This window comes from Lemur catta, chromosome 2, assembly GCF_020740605.2.
Source record: "Lemur catta isolate mLemCat1 chromosome 2, mLemCat1.pri, whole genome shotgun sequence".
Lineage (NCBI taxonomy): Eukaryota > Metazoa > Chordata > Mammalia > Primates > Lemuridae > Lemur > Lemur catta.
The window spans coordinates 130,896,522-130,915,062 of NC_059129.1; the positions used below are offsets into that span (position 1 = coordinate 130,896,522).

Below are 18,541 nucleotides of genomic sequence, written 5' to 3' on the forward strand. Positions count from 1 at the left end.
AAAACAAAATCTTCTCCTAACATAGAAGACCCCTTCACAAATTCAGGGAAAGAAAACAATTTTGGTGTTGAGTGAGCCAGAAGGTGATGTGTATAAAAAGCAATCCACTAAGAGATTGTACAGACAGAAAAATCTCACCCTTTTATACAGCAAGCAGATATAGCCCATTTCATACAGGTTATCAAGATAAACAGTAACTAGTCCTCAAGTGAAAGGACTCAATAATACCATTTGCCACACATACTTATTCCTGAATTCACTTGGTGTTAGGGGTGACCATCATGTTAGCTAATTAATTAGCTTTATATGAGAGAAAAAAACTTCTAATGCCTTTTGAAAAGATTTAGTTTTGCTACCTAGGACAAGGAGCCTGCTAACCTTAGGCTTCTACTCTCCCAAAGAAACTGGGAGATAGGAATGCTGTCTACCTTGATTAACATTTCAAAAAGATGGTTCTCAGGTCCTTGAGAAAAACCTTCCTGACTTGTAACAGTCTAGAAGCTTATTTAGTTCTTAAAAAGATTTAGGTACATTTCAATGAGAGAGAGAGAGAGAGAAAGAAAGAGAGAGAACGAACTTACAAATTACAGGTTTTCTAAGACAAAGGTGTGGGAGGAGAAATATCTTCCCTTATCTTCTATAGGAAGGATTAAGTTTCTTATTTTTAATTTATATCTACCCTTACAGTGTTATGTACTTTATCATGCAACCCTGCCTGAGGGGCAAATCAACTCCCATTTGAGAACCACTTACCTGGGGCATGAGTAATACTTAAGAAATATTTGCCATAATCTGACCCCACCCTTAGTAAGTAAACTCTGACATCCATTCTTCAAGTTGGTAGCTGGTCACATGCTCTAAAATTAAACGAATAAATAACTAAAGCACCCTATGACAAAAAAGTTGTAGTCTCCAAAGCTACTGCTGGCCTTGAGGCCATGGCTGGTATTCACTATCTGTCTCTACCATCCATTCTAGATTTCCCTCTTTTCCAGACAGTGTTTCTAGTTACTGAAGATCTGGTAGGTGACCCAGATCTGCAATCCTGATTGGTGCAAGACCTTGGTTTGCCTTATTCTTGTCAGGCTATGGTTGTTGCAATTATTCATTTACGATGGAAACATCAAGAAGTGTCCCAGCAGGTTTCAGACAGCATTCTTAATGCCCCCATTATGTAGCAGGAACCCTAGGACCACATGACAATCAGCATGAATTCTTCTCTTATCCCGTTGTGCTAATTCCTTTTTTCCTGCTTGTCAACCGGGATGAGGAACATAAAGCAACCAGGCATATGTCATAGTTTAGGTTTACTGTAAATCACACTGGATTCCCTTGTGGAAGCCTCCCTTGCCTCCCTCCCCCAGGAAATAGGTTCTCCAATCCAGCAAACCCCTTGTTGCAGGGAAAGAGCACAGATTCTGCAAATGAGGCTTGGCAAGTGACAAGGAGAGTGGCCAATCCTACTTTTAGCTTTTGAATCTCAGGCCTGTATGTTTTAGCTATGCAGATAAGTGCCACCTATTGGTCTTTTGTTCAATATATACATACTACAGGGTGTCATCTCCAGGCCGGCTTCTCAACTGAGCCTTTCATATGCCATTCCACTCTACCAGGAATTTTATCAATTCTGTCTATGGTATATGGTAGGACCAGCGGGTTCCAGACTATTCCCAATGGTTAAATCCTCACTGTATAATGTGGCTCATGATCCAAGGATATATTAGGCTGGATCCCATGTTTGTAAATCAAGTTTTCTATAATTTCCTGAATGATGATGCTGGTAGAAAAACTGAGGATGGAGAAAGCAAACTTCTACCTGAGGTAGGTATCAATTCTATAGTAAGGACTCACTGGCCCACCTTGTTAGAAGTCCACTGAAATCACCTTGCCACTAAGTGACTGGCTGGACCCCTCAGAGGATGGCACTATATGGAAAGATCAGAGTCAGTTTCTGCTGCTGACAGGTTAGATGATTGAGCCTGGGTGAGAGAGAGCCCCAAGCCACTGGGCCCATGTGTAGTCACCATTCCGGCTTCCAGGAGTCCTCTGGGCATGGGCCTTTTACGGCTAGCATTGATTTAATATGTAAGGGGTCTTTGTGTGTGCATCACTTCTGCAAAAGGGAGCTATTTTGTTAATAAAACATATTCATGTTATACTTTGGTAATGGCACAGCTATGTGACATATGGTAAAAAAGCTTTGTCTAAATAAATCTAAAAGAGCTTTTTCAATATGGAGTAAGTACTAAGTGATAAGAAAGTGATAAAAACTCTAAGCAACATATTTTCATTTTTTGTAACACATGAAATAACAGTGTGTCTTGCCTTGGATGGCATCTCAAAAATCAATGAAATATGATATTAACTTGCTTAAGCACAAGGATCATACTTTTTATCTTATGCTGTATCTCCTCAGCAGTTTAATGCTATATTTTGATTGAGTGTATATTATAAACATTATTATAGTGATTTAATTTTATTAAATTAGAAATAGTCAAATAATAATTTTGGTCTTTTCCTGGGCAAGTGAAACTTTGAAGAGTCTTCTGTTAGATTGTGTATAAATCTGCAAAATGTTTTTTTATTTTTATTTTTTGAGTATCTAAAGATTTTTAGAGCTTCTCTGACCAGGTGATAGTATTTTCTTGGTTTAAAAGATATATAAATGTATTTTATGTATTTCAGGTTTTTCACATTTCTTTATGGCGCTTAATGAAAAAAGTTCAATTAACAAAACCTCTTCCAAACTTCAAATTTGCATTCCGTGCTATGGTTTTGGACCTGGAGTTACTTGATTCCTCCTTGGAGGAGGTTTCTTTAGGTACTGATTAATTTTAGATATCTAATCAAGGAATTGCTAGCCTTATATAAGATAAATAATTTGAGAAAAGTGCACTGGAAGTGTTTGTGGTGTAGGTAGGACAGGTCTGCATGGGCAGTCATGGAGTTCTAGCTATGCTCTGGGAAGCTCCGGAGTTGCGAGGATCTGAGAAGTATGCCCTACTGCCAATCCCTGCCATCCATACTTCCAGCAAAACCCCAAATTTCCCTGTTTTATCTGTTTCTAACCTTAAAAAATGTGAAAGTCCCTAATCTGTATGATATGATTTGAGGAATGCTGGGAAGATCCTCCAACCCAAGAAACTACCCGCCTCCCCTTCCCATGCTCTGTTCTCACAATTTTAACATTTCCTTTCATTTTTTTAGAGAAGCCGCTGGCTATTGTCAGAGAGGAATCAATAGTAGTAATTCACTAAGGTGTCACTATTTCATGTGTTTCCCTCCTCTAGAATGTTCACATTCAAAAAAAAAAAAAGGACCACCTGCAATGGGCAGTGTTAAATATGATGATAAATCTCCCATTGTGCCATTTCGTATGTCAGAGGGCTTTGGTAGTTAAAGGCACTGAAACTTGGGGAAGGAATTAAATATGACTTTCAGCTCAAAGTTTTTTTCTCTTTCCAGCGGAATGGGTAGACATTAAATATTGTATGCCAACAAGTGATAAAGAGTATTCTCCTGAGGAGGTAGCAGCAGCAATTAAAATTCAAGCCATGTGGAGAGGGACTTACGTTAGATTACTTATGAAAGCCAGACTACCAGGTATAATTTTTCAAATGTTTATAAAATGAACTTGTGTATGTAAGAATGAATATTTGTTTATGTATGTTAATGGAAAGTATTTTAGAGTCACCTTACTTTATGGCTTTCCATTTTGATAGGAAAAATCTGACCTCTAATAGAATTCTTCCCTTATATTGAAACATTTCCTTGTAAAAATGTGTCTATTTGAAACATTTAATGACAATAGTCAAAATGTTTAAGCAGTAAAAACTTCAGATATACAAAGGTAAAAAGTAAAACCTATTTTGCATAGTTAGCGATAGTAAAATGTTAGAGTTGTCTGATTTTTGTTTCTTTTTCTGTTAGAAAAAAATATATGCATTCATCAAACTAAATGTATGGTGCCTTAATCCGTTTTGTGCACCTATTATGGAATACCACAGACTGGATAATTTATAAAGAACAGAGATTTGTTTCTCACAGTTCTGGAGCCTGGAAAGTATGAGGGAATTCTTGCTGCATCATGCTGTGGTGGAAGGTGGAAGGGCAAGAGAACATGTACATTAGCGCAGGAGGGAGAGACAAAGAGACAGAGAGAGAGAGAAAGAGAGGTGGGGAAGGGGTCCAGAACGCATCCCTTCGCTGGGAACCCACTTCCTCCATAACTAACCCACTCCCTAATCATCTCCAAGGTCCCACCTCTCAACACTGAAGCACTGGGGATTAAGTTTCCAACATGTGAACTGTCAACATAAGTGGTTGACGTGGTTTCACATTCAAGCCATAGCAGATGGTGAAATATGCTTTTTGGTGTGCATATATGTTGAGAAATCATATTTATACAATGGTTTATTTCCCTTTTTAGAGACTGAAAAACTTGAGCAATTTAATAATATACTTAATAATGTTTGCATTTCTTTCACTCAATACATATTTATTGAATAACTCTTCTGTGTGTACAGCAATGTTATAGATTCTGGCCTTATGGAAATCAATAAAAAAAACAAGGTTTCTGCTCTGGTGAATCTTGTATCTAGTGGTGGTAAGCATACAATAAATAAGAAAATACATTAAGATATCAGTTTTAGATACTGGTATGCACATGAAGGAATTAAGATAAGATAATTAGAAAAAGAAATGCCAGTTTCCAATATGGTAAATTTCAGGCACTTAATATGGATTCACATTTTCTTGTTAAATCAACTACTTTTAAGCCATCTGCAGATGATGCAGTGGATTGAGCTCTATCCAGATTCTATTAGCCATTGCTCTTTAGAAAATCTGGATGGATTACTTTTTCTGAGAAAAGATCTTTCATAAAAAAATTTTTGGTGTAACAGAGATCTCTATATGTAAATTCTTTGATGACTATCTTAAATTAGATCAAAGAACATTTTATGATTTTTAAACTAAAGATGAAGGGAAACAGCATAACATGATGAGCAGAGCTCTTGAATAGAAGTTTATAGCTCTATATTAAATATGATTTTTTCTGCTAATAAAGCTCATGACTTTGGATACTATCTTATTTATGAGTTTCAACTTCACTTGTAAAAATGAAGGCTGTGGACAAGACGATCTTTTAGACACCTTATAGCTTTAATATTGTTACTTTTATTGTTATTTTTAGATACAAAAGAAAATATCAGTGTTGCAGGTACTCTTCAAAAGGTTTGGGCTATATTGGAACCGAATTTAGAACAGTATTCACTTTCACTCTTAAGGTAAGGTAGTAAAATGATATTTCTTATTGCAGTAAATTGGTATCCTTCAAAGTTCAGTTTGAATGCTAACATATTTACTGAGTTTTCCCAATCACTGAAGCTAAAAATGCCATTGCTTTTGAACTTCCATGATATTTTATCTGAAACATTTCTATGGTACTTGCTACTTTTATTTATGTCTCAATTGCATATATCTAAAATTCTAAGCACACATCTAAAAAATTCTGAAAAGCGGAACAGTTTCCCAATCTTATGGTGCTGACAAGACAAAAAATAGAGTTTAGGACCTTGTAGAAGAAGGCATCCCAGTAAACAATTAAAGTAGTCGGGTGAAATCCTTGGAGGACAACAGTCTCTAAATGGGGGCAAATCAGCAGTAGGTTGAGCCTTAGAAAAGCTGCATTCTAGCCATAAGTCATGTCCAAGAGACGGGATAATCTGAACAAAACTAAGAGAAAATGACACACACACACACATATATATAAGCGATTGAAATATATTATTTTGAAAGAAGCAGACCCTCTGGAGATCCAGATGTTGTTGGAGGTGACAGAAGAAAATTTCTAAAAAATTTCTATGATGAAAATGCCCAAGAAAATAAAAAATAAAGGAAGAGAAAATAGATTAAAAGTTTGAGAATTTAATTAATAAAACACAGTCAAATGCAAATTACATAAATGAACATTTTTATAACTGAAATTAAGAACTAATTCATGGGTTTAATAACAGATTAGGCAGGATAGAAGAAGAGATTAGTGAACTGGGAAATAGGTCAATAAAAAGTATCCCAGCTGAAGCATAAGAGAAAATGAGTAAAAAATAAGGAAATAGCATGAGGGACAGATGGAACATGCTCGGAAAGTCAAGCATATATATAATTAGCGTCCCAGAATGTAAAAGATAATAGCTGAGAACTTTCCAAAACTGATAAAAGGCATCAACTCATATTCTCATATTTTCAAGAGACTCTGTAAACCCCCTGCAGGAAAGATTTAAAATAAACAAACAAACAAAAAAACAAAAACAAACCACCACCACCAACAAAAAACCACTACACCTCAACTCATTGGTGTCAAACTGCTGCTGCAAATCAAAGACCAAAAGAAAAGGCTTACAAGCAGCCACAGAAATAAGAAATACTATCTTCAAAGGACAATCACACTAATTAGCTATATGTAGGAGTAAATTCATGACAGTAGTAATGCAAAACCCAGGCAGGTTTTAAAAAGTTCTAAGCAATATTACAAATAAGAGTAATAATTAAATTACTACTGTTTAAAGTAATCATTTAGATAATACTCTAGTAGGAAAGGGTTGCATGATGTACTCTCTAGTGTTATGCAGTATGGCTTATCTAGTGAATTATGAATAAATAAGATTAATTTTACTTATATACTTTTCAGAGAATAGAAAAAGAAGAAACATTTTCCAACTCATAACCTTGACACAAAAATTCAAGGACAGTATAAGAAATGAAACTGCAAACAAATCACCCTCTTGAACATAGATGCAAAAATTATGTAATAAAATATTAGCAAACCAAAATGGGATTTGTCTAAAAATGGTAGTACCTCATAATTAAGTGGGTCTCCCATCCCTAGTCATGCAATGGTGGTTTAATATTACAAAGTTAGTCACTGTAATTTAGCATATTAATAATAAAAAGGGACAAAAGATTTAGTCATATAGATGGGTTCAGAAAAAGCATTTGATATAATTTAAAATAACTTCAAAATTCAAAAATCTTTTGGCAAACAAGGATTAAAAAAGACCTTCCTTAATATATGAAGGAATCTAGTATAAAAACAAAACAAAAACTAATGCAAACACAATTAGTAATGAAATTTTTGAAAGCTTTCCTCTGAATTTGGGAATGAGAAAAAGATGCCTACCCAACCACTTCCATTCAAGGCAATCCTGAAATTCCAAGAAGGGCAAAAATACAATAAAGTAAAATAAAAGTCACTAGAATTTAAAAGGATAAAATAATACCTCCACTGTTAACAGATGATTTGATTGTGTGTAGACAAAATAATAAAAAATCTACATGAAAGCTGTTAGAATTAAGACAAAGTGCTACTGCTGCCTTCAAGGCCAATATAAAATAATTGAATTTCTGTTTCTAATCAAGAGACAAATAGAAAGTTATATATAAAATAGGTAAAAATTTAAAATAGCCTAAAATTAATGAAAAACAATGATGAACCAAATACCAAAATTGTAACTAAAGATAAAATCCAGCTTTACACTTGCCCAACCCCAAGAGTGACTGCCTCGTTCACCTCACCCTAATCCTGGCCCACAGGTGCCGTTATTGCCTCATAATGCCGACGTTATTAACTTTTGCTTTAAGAATGCCTGTTTTCTAAAAGGAGTACACTTTTGCCTAAAATTCTAATTGTATGGCTGTACACAGAGAGCACAAACCTTTTCCAACTTGCTTCTGCATTTGGAATCATGGTAGGGCCTACCATAGGATGATTTCTGGCTCAAATTCTATACCTAATTTTTGTGAAGGATTTGCTATTAATAGAAAAGGAGCTCCCTTATTAAGGAGTCAGATTAGACCAAATTAAAAGTAATTCTTAATTGAGCCTCAATCTTCCAGCTGTCGGGGATGTCTCTCAGGGTCATTCAAGATATTCCACATAGTACAGCAGGATTGTGATGGCCTTATGTTTATTAGGATTTCCTGAGGTATGTGAAAAAGCATAGAATGTATGAGGGGAACAGTGACAATCTGGGAAGACTCTAAATCCCACCCTTATTTTACAATGGTGGCAGGTCCCATTGCATACAATTCCCTCTGTGAACTGCTTAATTCCTGTGGTGGCACAGCCATTTGTAAATGTGTAGATTTGGCCAGCTCTAATACAGAGGTTCTCTGCACTAACAGACACATTGTAGTTCGTAGCTAAGGTGACCATGTATTGATCATCCAAACTGGGACACTTTGACAAGGAAAGATGGAGAACTATTCATAGTTATACCAGGACTATAAACCACTACTATCCTGGGCAAACCGGGATATATGGTCGCCCTATTCTTGGTTCTTGTCATCATTTTCAAAGGCCTTTTAGATCCCCTTCAAGTATTACCCTGTTAATTTCCTCCTACTGACAAAGATCAATGATCAAATGGAGCATGTGAATTCTATCCTCCGTAAGGACCTCCATGGCTTGTCTTCCCACTGACAATCAGTGAGACCATCTGCCTTCTGGAAGACAAGAACACCTCCAGCTCTGTCTAGACCTCTAGCAGAGAATGGTTCTCTATGGCCATAATGGCTTCCATCTGGCTAATGCCTTCATTGTATAAAGGATCCCATAGTCCTGGTGTTACTAAGACTAGATCCAGTTTCTGGCTGAGTAGGAGGGATAAGACCTGGAAGATCCATCACACCATCATTTCCATCATGTTTTGGAATATGCCACAACCTTCCAGTGGGCAAACACGGAGAAATCTCAGCCCATAATCATTTTAACCATAGCATGCTCCACTCCCTCATGCACCAGAAATCTTGCAGAAGGAAAACTGTAGCCATCTCTCCTTGTTCATGCTCTCGGTTTTGTTAAATCTATTTTTCCAAACCTGTTTCTAACTTTAAACTCCATTCTCATCTCTACTCTATATCTCAGTTCCAGACCATTCAGTGACTCTCACCCAGTTTTATTGCTGGTTTGTCTGCTTCTAGTTTTCTTATCCTTATAGTTTGAACTTTGGTTCTGATTTCCCACCTATAAACTTTGATAACTCCCTTGATCATGAATTACATTCTCCTTTAACTAAGAGCTTCAGGTAACCTTGAGCACCTTTGAGAGACATCTGTTATGGTTGACCTAGAATGGGTTCCCCTGCTTTGGCACCAGGTACCATGGGCCACACAACCCCCCCGCCACGTTGATCAAGAACTCAATCCAGCAAACAATGTCCTATAATACTTTATATTATCTTTTGCCTATTTCTTTTTTGTAAATAGAGTTTATTTTAAAAGTGGCTATTGCCATTGATACTTAATATATTTTGACACTTCTAGACTAATGTTTAAAAGCAAGTGCAAGTCTATGGAATCTTATCCATGCTATCAAGATGAAGAAACTAAGATTGCTTTTGCTGACTATACTGTGACCTATCAAGATCAGCCACCAAATACTTGGTTTATAGTATTCAGGTAAGTCTGTATACTGGCAGTATTCATATCTATAGAGTTTTATTTATGATAGTAGTAACAGTCTTGGCTTCTAGGTTGCTTTCATGACTTAGTTAAAATTCTTCCAAAGTTGCTACCCTTGAATGAGATATTATAGAAATTTTTATTTATGTTTCTTTCATCAAAATATGAAGAATGTTAATTATTATATGCATGAAAAAATAATATAACACATTAATATGCTTTTAGTATAGAAAGATATTCTTTTATTTCTAAGCAACAGCATATTTGGTAAAAGTCACAAATATAAAATGGAATTTATTAGTGGAGTTCTCATTTACATGAAAATAGCATATAATAGTAATTTTTAAAAGAAAATAATATGTATACCTTATACTTATTTGGAATTTTAGACTTTTTAAAAATTTCTTGGCATTAAGCCTAATTTCAGACTTTCTTTAAGATCCATGTCAAGGGAAAGTTTGCTTTTGTAATTACAGGGAAACATTTTTGGTTCCTCAAGATATGATTTTGCTTCCCAAAGTATATACTACACTTCCAGTCTGCATGCTACATGTTGTTAATAATGACACAATGGAACAAGTGCCAAAGGTGTTCCAAAAGCTGGTGCCTTATCTTTATACCAGGAATAAGGTAGGTTTAAAGTTTGTTTTCCCCATCTAATAGAATGGCAGTGAAAATCCTTCAGTTTATAGAGGAGCCAGGAGAAGGTAGGGCGGAGGTGTTTTCAATCTACTTAACAAGAAAAGGGCCCTGGTCTTTCCTTATAGAAGTCCCATTTATTTGACAACATGAGATACTTAATGTGAATGCTAGAGCATTCATTACCTCTCAGCTCTCTTTTTTTCCCCTCCTCCCCAAAGAAAATATGACAAAAAGAAAGCATTAGAAGTTCTAATTATTGAAATCATAAAATCATATAAATCCTTAAAACATAAATGGATCTAAAGAGCTCATTTAGTTGTATGTCTAAACCAAATGACTGTCTCTTTTTCCCACTGGGTTTTTATTCTACTGCTCTGTATTTCAGAAAATTGAGATTACACAGCCACCCACCCCCTTCCACCCCCATAGTCTTTTCTAGGGCTATATAAATTCCTTCAGGGGCCAGAAGGACTTGGCATGTTACTCCTGTGGAATGATAGACCCTGATCGCTGACCTTCACTCAAACCACATTGCCTCTCTGTTTATTTAAATCCCATACTCGTGTTTTAGGAATTCATGACAAAGGATGGTGTGTGCCTGGACTGGAAACCAAGAGATCTGTTTTAGCTCTGATTTTCTATTCTTCAGCTATATAGCTTTGAACTTCATTTTTCTCTTTGCGTTGTGGTTGGACTTGACTTCTGAGGCTCATTTCAACCTTTGATTCTATGCATTATTTTGAATGAATTAAGACACACTTATTTAGTGGACACTGGTTTTGTAGGAATGAAAAATAAGTTAAAAACGTGTTAACTATATAAAAAAACCTAAAACACTTTTGAGCTGTTTTAGAGATTTTATGAAACTTTTTAAAAATCAAAGCAATTACATTCTTGATGAAATTGTTTAATCTAATTGATATGTATACATATGTATATACATACATATGTATATACACATTAGTAGTTTCAAAATTTTATTTTTACTAATTTTTTTTAATAATTTTTAAAACATATATGTTTTATTAAACTCTTAGCATTTTTTCTATTGGTTTTCATGAGATAAATTTTCTTGATATTGCAGTCAGATTTTACCAAATTTGAAGATATTATCAAACTGTAACAGGCTTAAATTATTTTTACTCTCTATTAGATTTGGTAAGTTTCACATTTACATTTTATGAGAAAATCTGATGAACATTAATATTTTTGTGTGTAGTTATTTATACTTGGAATTATACACTTAAACATAATTTTAAATACTCATTTGATTAAAGTCAATGTATTGATGTTTTTATTTATAATTATGATATTTTTATTTATACTTACTTTCCTTAATTGTTTTTGAAAGGGTATTCATACTTCTCTTAAAAACAGAGCAATTTGCTAATACAAATCAGTTTCTGCACATCAAACATATATTACCATCTTTGGCTCATACAATTTCCTTTTACACTATACTTATTCTCCTCTATGTACTAATTAATTATATTTTATTGAAAATTGCAGTTTTGTGAAATTTATCTTTTTACAGCAGAAAACCTTGGGTTAAACCAGACACTACAGGGGAGAACTAGTTCTTCAACAACAGACTAGTCTTCACACCAGTGTATTATTTTTTGAATGTTTGTTTTTCTCAGTTTGACCTAGATTTCTTTTTTGAATAGAAATAATTTATTTAACTGTGATTAGAAATAAAAAGTCCCAAAGATCAAGATCAAAAAGATGATTTCATTTAAAGGGAGACTATCAAGGCCATAGATGTCATCAAAATCGAGAAATGAGGTTTACTTCACTAGATAAAGTATATTAATATTAGTCATGGATGCTTAATTTTGGAAAGGACCTTTAGCATTTGGTTGACTCAAATAGGAATCTGATTGTTATTTACATCTAGCATACTTTGGTTGGTTGGGTTGGGTTTGTTTTTTATTTTAGTAACTCCACTAAAGACTTATTTCTTTAGACTAAGCTTGAATTTTTTTTTTTTTGGATAGTTCTAAATGATGCATTTTGAGTTAATATGCAGAACATTCCATCTCTACTTAACTATTATTTTTAAATTGTAAATTGGATCACGCCAAACACACTTATTTCCTCTCTCCTGTCTTTTCTATTCTACCCTTTCACTCTAGATAGCTCTGTTTAGGGAAAAAAAAAAAAACAGAGAGATTGGGGAGAAGGATATAAAATTGTGTGACTAGAAGCAGTGGTCCCTTTTGTGGTGCAGTTTTCCTCTCTTCTTGATTCTTGATCTTTGAACATTTCTCCAAATTTTCAACATCGCTGCTAAAATGTGGTTCCCAGAACTGAACGCTGCCTCTGAAGGGAATTCTGACACACTTAAATGTAAAAAGGATCATTACTCCATTGTTTTGTATCTTATGATTGCATTCGTGTTGGGCACCTGCAAGGCATGTTGACATTGTGGTCTCAAGAGTCAACTGAATGTTTTTGGCTGGGTAGGTAGTGCCTAACTGGTAACCCTAGGCAGGAACTTTGTGGCTAACTCATCAAGAGGCATCCTGGCCCATAGGAAATTCACCAGAGGCCTTGATGTACGCCTTCCCGAAATCCATAACACCATGCCTGCAATATTTACCTGATTTTGTGTCTTCTAATCTTATTTTTAAAAATGAAGTTTTTGTTCCCAATAAACTCACATGGGCTTTTAAGAATGTTTTGTTCTTTTGGGTTCTCTCATGAGACATCTTTTTTATGATCTGCTGTAGAACCTTGATAAAGACCACTATTAAATTTACTAGTTTGTGGTTGCAGAGTACATATTCTTCTTCAATTTGAAAAATCAAAATTGTTCACTCTGTTTTTCTCATAATTCCTTGAAGACCACATAATGTCTTTGTAATGTAATGTAATTCAGAATACTCATCTATGAGATCTCTCAGTACTCAGTACTGTATATGTAATTCTTTTACTCTGAGAGTCTTGAATCCATTTATAATAGCCAGGTTCTATCTTAAAATCCTATCACTGGTTTAGCTATAGATTTTCACTTACTGATATCTATCCCACTATTTTATAATTTTTTTTCTCTTACAATTATTCTGTGAGTCTGGACAAACACAAAGTAGGAGTCCTGTAATTTTGTTTTGCTTCTTTAATGCATTAGTACCATAAGCTCGGATAATAATAAAAAAGCAACAAATCTGTGCATTACACTTTGCAAGTAAAAATGCTTTAGCATATATGATTTATCTTCCTTTTTTTACTCACCCCAAACTTAATGTCAAAAGGTCCTTCTTGGTGTTGCCAATTATCATTTCATTATGAGTTAATATTCCTAGATGTCTATTGATTTTTTTTTTATTCATTCTGGCTTGTATGTATCTAATCTTTGTTTCTGGAAATCTAAATATGTCAGAGAACTTCCTCTTTAACAGAGAACAATTGGAAGACAAATCTGCCTTTTTATTCTTTATTAGGGGCATCTGAAATTATAAACTCAGAATTACTTTCAGGCTTTGCATCTTATTATGATATCATGCTCTTGGTTCATGGACTTATTGCCCACATATCCAGTTGTGTTGAACAAAGCTGCTCCTTACCATAAACTAGGCACTTTCCCAGGTTCTTTAGCTGCTGCTTTTCCCCACCCTAAGGAGCTCATTTCCAACCGTACATCTGGGTTCCGAGGAATCAAATCAGCTGTTAACTCCATAGCTTTACCTGTCATCTCAAGGGAACTACATTTCTACGAACCCTTATGCTTTTCTCACTTCAGTATTTTAGAAAGATGAATCTGAGAGACAGGAAAATCAAATCAGAACCTATTGGACCACTCCAGGATGATGCGATGATAAAAATTTACCTTTGGAAGCATTAGAAGAATTAGGAAAAAAACAGTTATCATCTACTACAGTTAAGCACTTTAAATACAGTCAAAGAACTACACAAAGAAAAATGTTAGAATCATTTTCCTGACAACATGTAAGATGGCACTTTCGAAGAGTAATTTCAAAACATTATGCTAGGGATTCTACTGTTCATTGAGAGATCTTGGGATTTGTATGTGTATCGGGATAATAAAACATTTAGTACTGTGACATATTGTACATTTAAGAGGCTAGTAACAATATTACTCATTTCTGCATAATTTCTCTTTCTTATAGAAGGGATACACATTTGTGGCTGAAGTATTTACGGGTGATACATATGTATCAGCCTCACGATGGAAACTGCGCCTCATTGGCTCTTACACTCCACTCCCATGCCTCTCTCGGGACTCTCCATACAATGCCTTCACTATAAAGGAAATCAGAGATCACTACATACCCAATGATAAGAAAATTTTATTCAGGTACAAGTATATGGCCGAAGGGAAAATGCATTCTTTTTAAAATGTTAATATTTTAGGATAAAAATCAATTCTGCAGTAAAATTGTGAGTCAGTTTTTAATTTGAATTTCTATGCTCTTTTGGAAACAATTAATTTAGAGCAATGTGATTATATGGGCATTATATAGGATTAAGCCTAGACGGTTGCATATAATGGTAATGATATTTTCTTTGTCATCATCCTATTTGACTTTAAATATTCTTTGAGACTTTTTAAACATTCTTTGTGACTTTAAACATTCTTTAGCAGAAATAATATAGTATTGCAATTCCCAATCCTCATTAAAAAAATTTGTTTTCTTCCTTCAACGTTTTCTTAGTCTTCTTTGACATGATGGGCTGTTAGGCAGACAGAATTAAAAAATACTATTGAGCTGTGCAACTATTCACAAATTCCACTTCAGACAGAAACACAGTGCACCATTGTCAAAAGCTGATAACAAACTTGTATACTCGACCCCCGTAAACTCTTGCCAACCAGCCTCATGCAGCAGTGGCTCCAGTCAGGCGGGGGAGGTTAGAACTAAATCATGAGCATAGCAGCCATCAATTTAGCCCTTATGGCTTACTAGCTAGTGTTCTAATTGTGCTGGTCAATGTGGGAAGATTTCTAATTGTGCTGGTCAGTCTGGGAGGATTATTTTGTGGAAATTTATTTTATTCTTTGGTATTTTAAATACATTCATTTAAAAAATAAAATAAAAATATAAAAGACAAACAAAAATGTATTAATAAAAATAAAAGGATTTGTTCTGTAAAATTTGGATTCAGTCAAAAGGCCACACTTAAGGACCTAGAAGGCCACATGTGGCCTTAAGGCCGAAGGTTCCCCACTCCTGGGTCAGATGCATGTTTCCAATCTTTTTTGCAAGAGGTTTCCAACCTGTTGGTAAAAGACGAGGATGGAGGCTATGGGTACTACTTTAATTTTTCTGCATTTTTGTGAATCAAGGAAAACACTGTTATCAGGGAAGCTTCCAAGGGCACTGCTTCTGCCAGTTGTGCTCTTTATGTAATGGAAAAGGTTAGTGTGACAGTAGTTTGCAGATCTGTTACAGGGTTTAGTGACTTTTAAGTCTATTAAGTTTTATTGGTGCATGGGGGGAGCGGATGGAGGTATAACTACATGATGAGTGCAATGCGCACTGTCTGGGGAATGGACATGCTTGAAGTTCTGACTCGGGGGGATGGGCAGGACATGGGCAATATATATAACCTGAACTTTTGTACCCCCATAATAAGCTGAAATAAAAAATAAAATAAAAAAAGGTACATTTTTAAATTTGGGATTTGATGATAATAAAAGTCCTATACACCTTTTGTTTTATTGTACAATGTTAGGATCTTTTGCCAACATCTATAATAACTAATATTTCCAGGATGTTAGCAGACTTTACAAGGTGGTTTCACTTTTAGGTTTATCATGTCTGAAAAATTATACCATTTCCTTTACTGACTTGAGGGAGAGAGTAATATACTTGATTATAAAGTTAATTTTTTTTTGACAGGTATTCAGCTAAAGTGGCAGTACCACAACTTGTTACGATACAAGTACGCACGTCCAAACCAGATGCTTTCATCAAGCTGCAGGTCCTAGAAAATGAAGAAATTTTGGTGAGCTCCATTGGAAAAGGCCAAGCTATAATCCCAGCATTCAACTTCTTGAGAAGTGATAAAACTCTGAGCTCCCAATGTAAGTGTGCCTTTTTGAACTGCATATTTGCTCTCATAAATAGATGTTTATGTTTGCATGACATCATAAAAATGAAGATAAGATAGCAAGTAACCACTTAAATATGTAAAACTTGATATTATAGTAAAAATTAAAATGCCACTATTGCATTTACATGTCAAATTTGGCTCTGAAAATTAATAGATTGGTTATATGTGTACTTTAAAGACTTTTCACCTTGGAGAAAAATTTATTTTCTTATTACATGAGCTTTCTTAATAAGAAGTAGAATTTTTATTATTTTGAAAGAATCTTTTACTTTTATTTCATTCCCAATTCATGATTTTTAGAAAATATTCTGCATATTAAAGTTAACAGAAACTTTAAAGTTATTACTTTCAATGTAATATTCTTAAAGAGTTATTAAATAAATAAAATAAATTTTTCTGAAATAATGCTTGACAATGATACTTTGAGGTGTATTATTCATTCAGTCACTTTAGTAACTTGATTCTGACTGTAAAAAATCACATATGTCCCAATGCAGAAAATTTGGAAAAATAAATAATTGTAAACAAGGAAATAAGAAATTCTCTATAATCATGCTACCCAGAAAAAAATATTGTTAATATTTTAGCTTTTTTGACAAAACACACTGTAAATAGTTTAGCTTTTATGCCTCCATTCTCCATTTTTGCATTTACATTGTAAAAAAAAATCAGGATCTTACCTATTTTGCCAATTGATATTTCTTCTTAAAACCATAACGTTTTTCATTTTTTTATGGCAGTGGTTGGGACCTCCAAGCCAAAGGTAAATAAAAGTGGTCACAATCCTGAGATATATATTGTCCAAGTGACTGAACACACTTTATACATTTTGTCCAATTTTATCATTTTTTATGGTGGGAGAATAAGTATAATGCTCGTTACTCTGTTATGGCTGGAATTGAAATTTCCCTGTGTTATTCACTTAGGTTCTCTCAGTACATGTTTGATAAATTAATTAATAATAGCCAACATATTTCTCTTTTTATTCCTACCAAGGGTACTTACATTATCTGTTAATTACAAAGTAATAAAAATATAAATTAAAAATTAAAGTGAAAGTCTTTTAAAGTGTGACGACATACACAATGGTGTTAAACTTTAAGAAAGTCAGAGTCAGTGAGGTTATTAATAGCTTAGAGTCATTTGAGTGGTACAAAAATAAAGGAGAAACTGTTGAATTGTTGTATATTCTTTTAGCAATCAATAGTTGTTCAGAATATGTACTACCCTGTGCAGGTAACATACTATTATAGCAGATTTCTCTATTATCAGAATGTTTCCAAGGAGCCAGTCATGTTGGGTTTTATCTCATTAAAACAAAAAGAATTGACGTGTTCCTTTGAGTATTTTATAAAGAGATCTAACCCATGTAGTTAATAAAAATTACATATATATATATAACATGTTTTAAATTAAACTTAAAATTTCTCCTATTCAGCTAGCAAACAAGTTCTTTCATTTCACGCTGCATCCAAGAAAGAACAAGAAGTATATGTTAAGAAGAAATCTGCCCTGGGAAGTCAGAAATCCTATAAGGGTAAACCTGGAAATATAATACAAGACACTGGTCTGCCTCTTTTGGAGGAGGAAACTACCAGTACACCCACCACAGAAGAAATTGCTAGTGTGCCACAGCAGGTATATTTACATTAAAAAGAAGTATCCAGGACTGCTCCTAAAAATTTAATGTAACATAAAAACAATCCACTTCCTGAAAGCTGTCAATATATAATGTGCAAGGTCACCAGTGCATAACCAGAATTGAAGAATAAAACATTCTTGACTGTTTCTCTGTGCCAAGATCTTTAAATACATGGCAAATTTCATCTGTATGCTAACTCAATAATGTAGATGTAATTATCTAACTTTACAGTTATGAGTCTATATAACTTTGAAGGTCACATAGTATTAATAATAAAGGTCACATATGAAAGGTCACATATTAATAAAAACTAATCTGTATGTGGTTAAAACTACAGGAAAAAAAGGACAATGCATGTATTTTAAAGTAGCAGGAAAAAAAAAGACCTGTGCATTGGAAACCAAAAACGAAAAAAGTAAAAGGAATTTAAAAGAAAATACAGTGCCAGAATTAAATCCTAATACGATAGTAATTACGATAAATTCAAACAGATTAAATTAATCGATTAAAAGACTAAAATTTTAAAGATATATAACTATAAGTAGTCCAAAATGACACTTTTAAACAAAATGTCAAAGAAAGATTAAAAATACAAAGAAAAATATACCTGGCAAATACGAAATGAGACCTGTGATGATAGTTTTAACACATCGAGACATATAATTTATAAAGGATAGCATATAAAAATAAAAGGAAGATAAATCAAGTAGATATGAG

At 34.1% G+C, this 18,541-nt stretch overlaps 1 protein-coding gene across 7 annotated transcripts in view; it reads left to right on the forward strand.

Moving 5' to 3' along the window:
* ADGB (androglobin) overlaps positions 1-18,541 on the forward strand; it is a 128,642-nt gene that overhangs the window by 83,525 nt on the left and 26,576 nt on the right. For all 7 annotated transcript variants that reach the window (XM_045544534.1, XM_045544538.1, XM_045544539.1 and 4 more), the window contains 8 exons: positions 2,686-2,821; positions 3,466-3,603; positions 5,195-5,288; positions 9,325-9,459; positions 9,939-10,092; positions 14,235-14,422; positions 15,969-16,153; positions 17,621-17,820. In XM_045544534.1, coding sequence (XP_045400490.1) covers positions 2,686-2,821; positions 3,466-3,603; positions 5,195-5,288; positions 9,325-9,459; positions 9,939-10,092; positions 14,235-14,422; positions 15,969-16,153; positions 17,621-17,820 — 1,230 coding nt within the window. The remainder of the gene's footprint in view (positions 1-2,685; positions 2,822-3,465; positions 3,604-5,194; positions 5,289-9,324; positions 9,460-9,938; positions 10,093-14,234; positions 14,423-15,968; positions 16,154-17,620; positions 17,821-18,541) is intronic.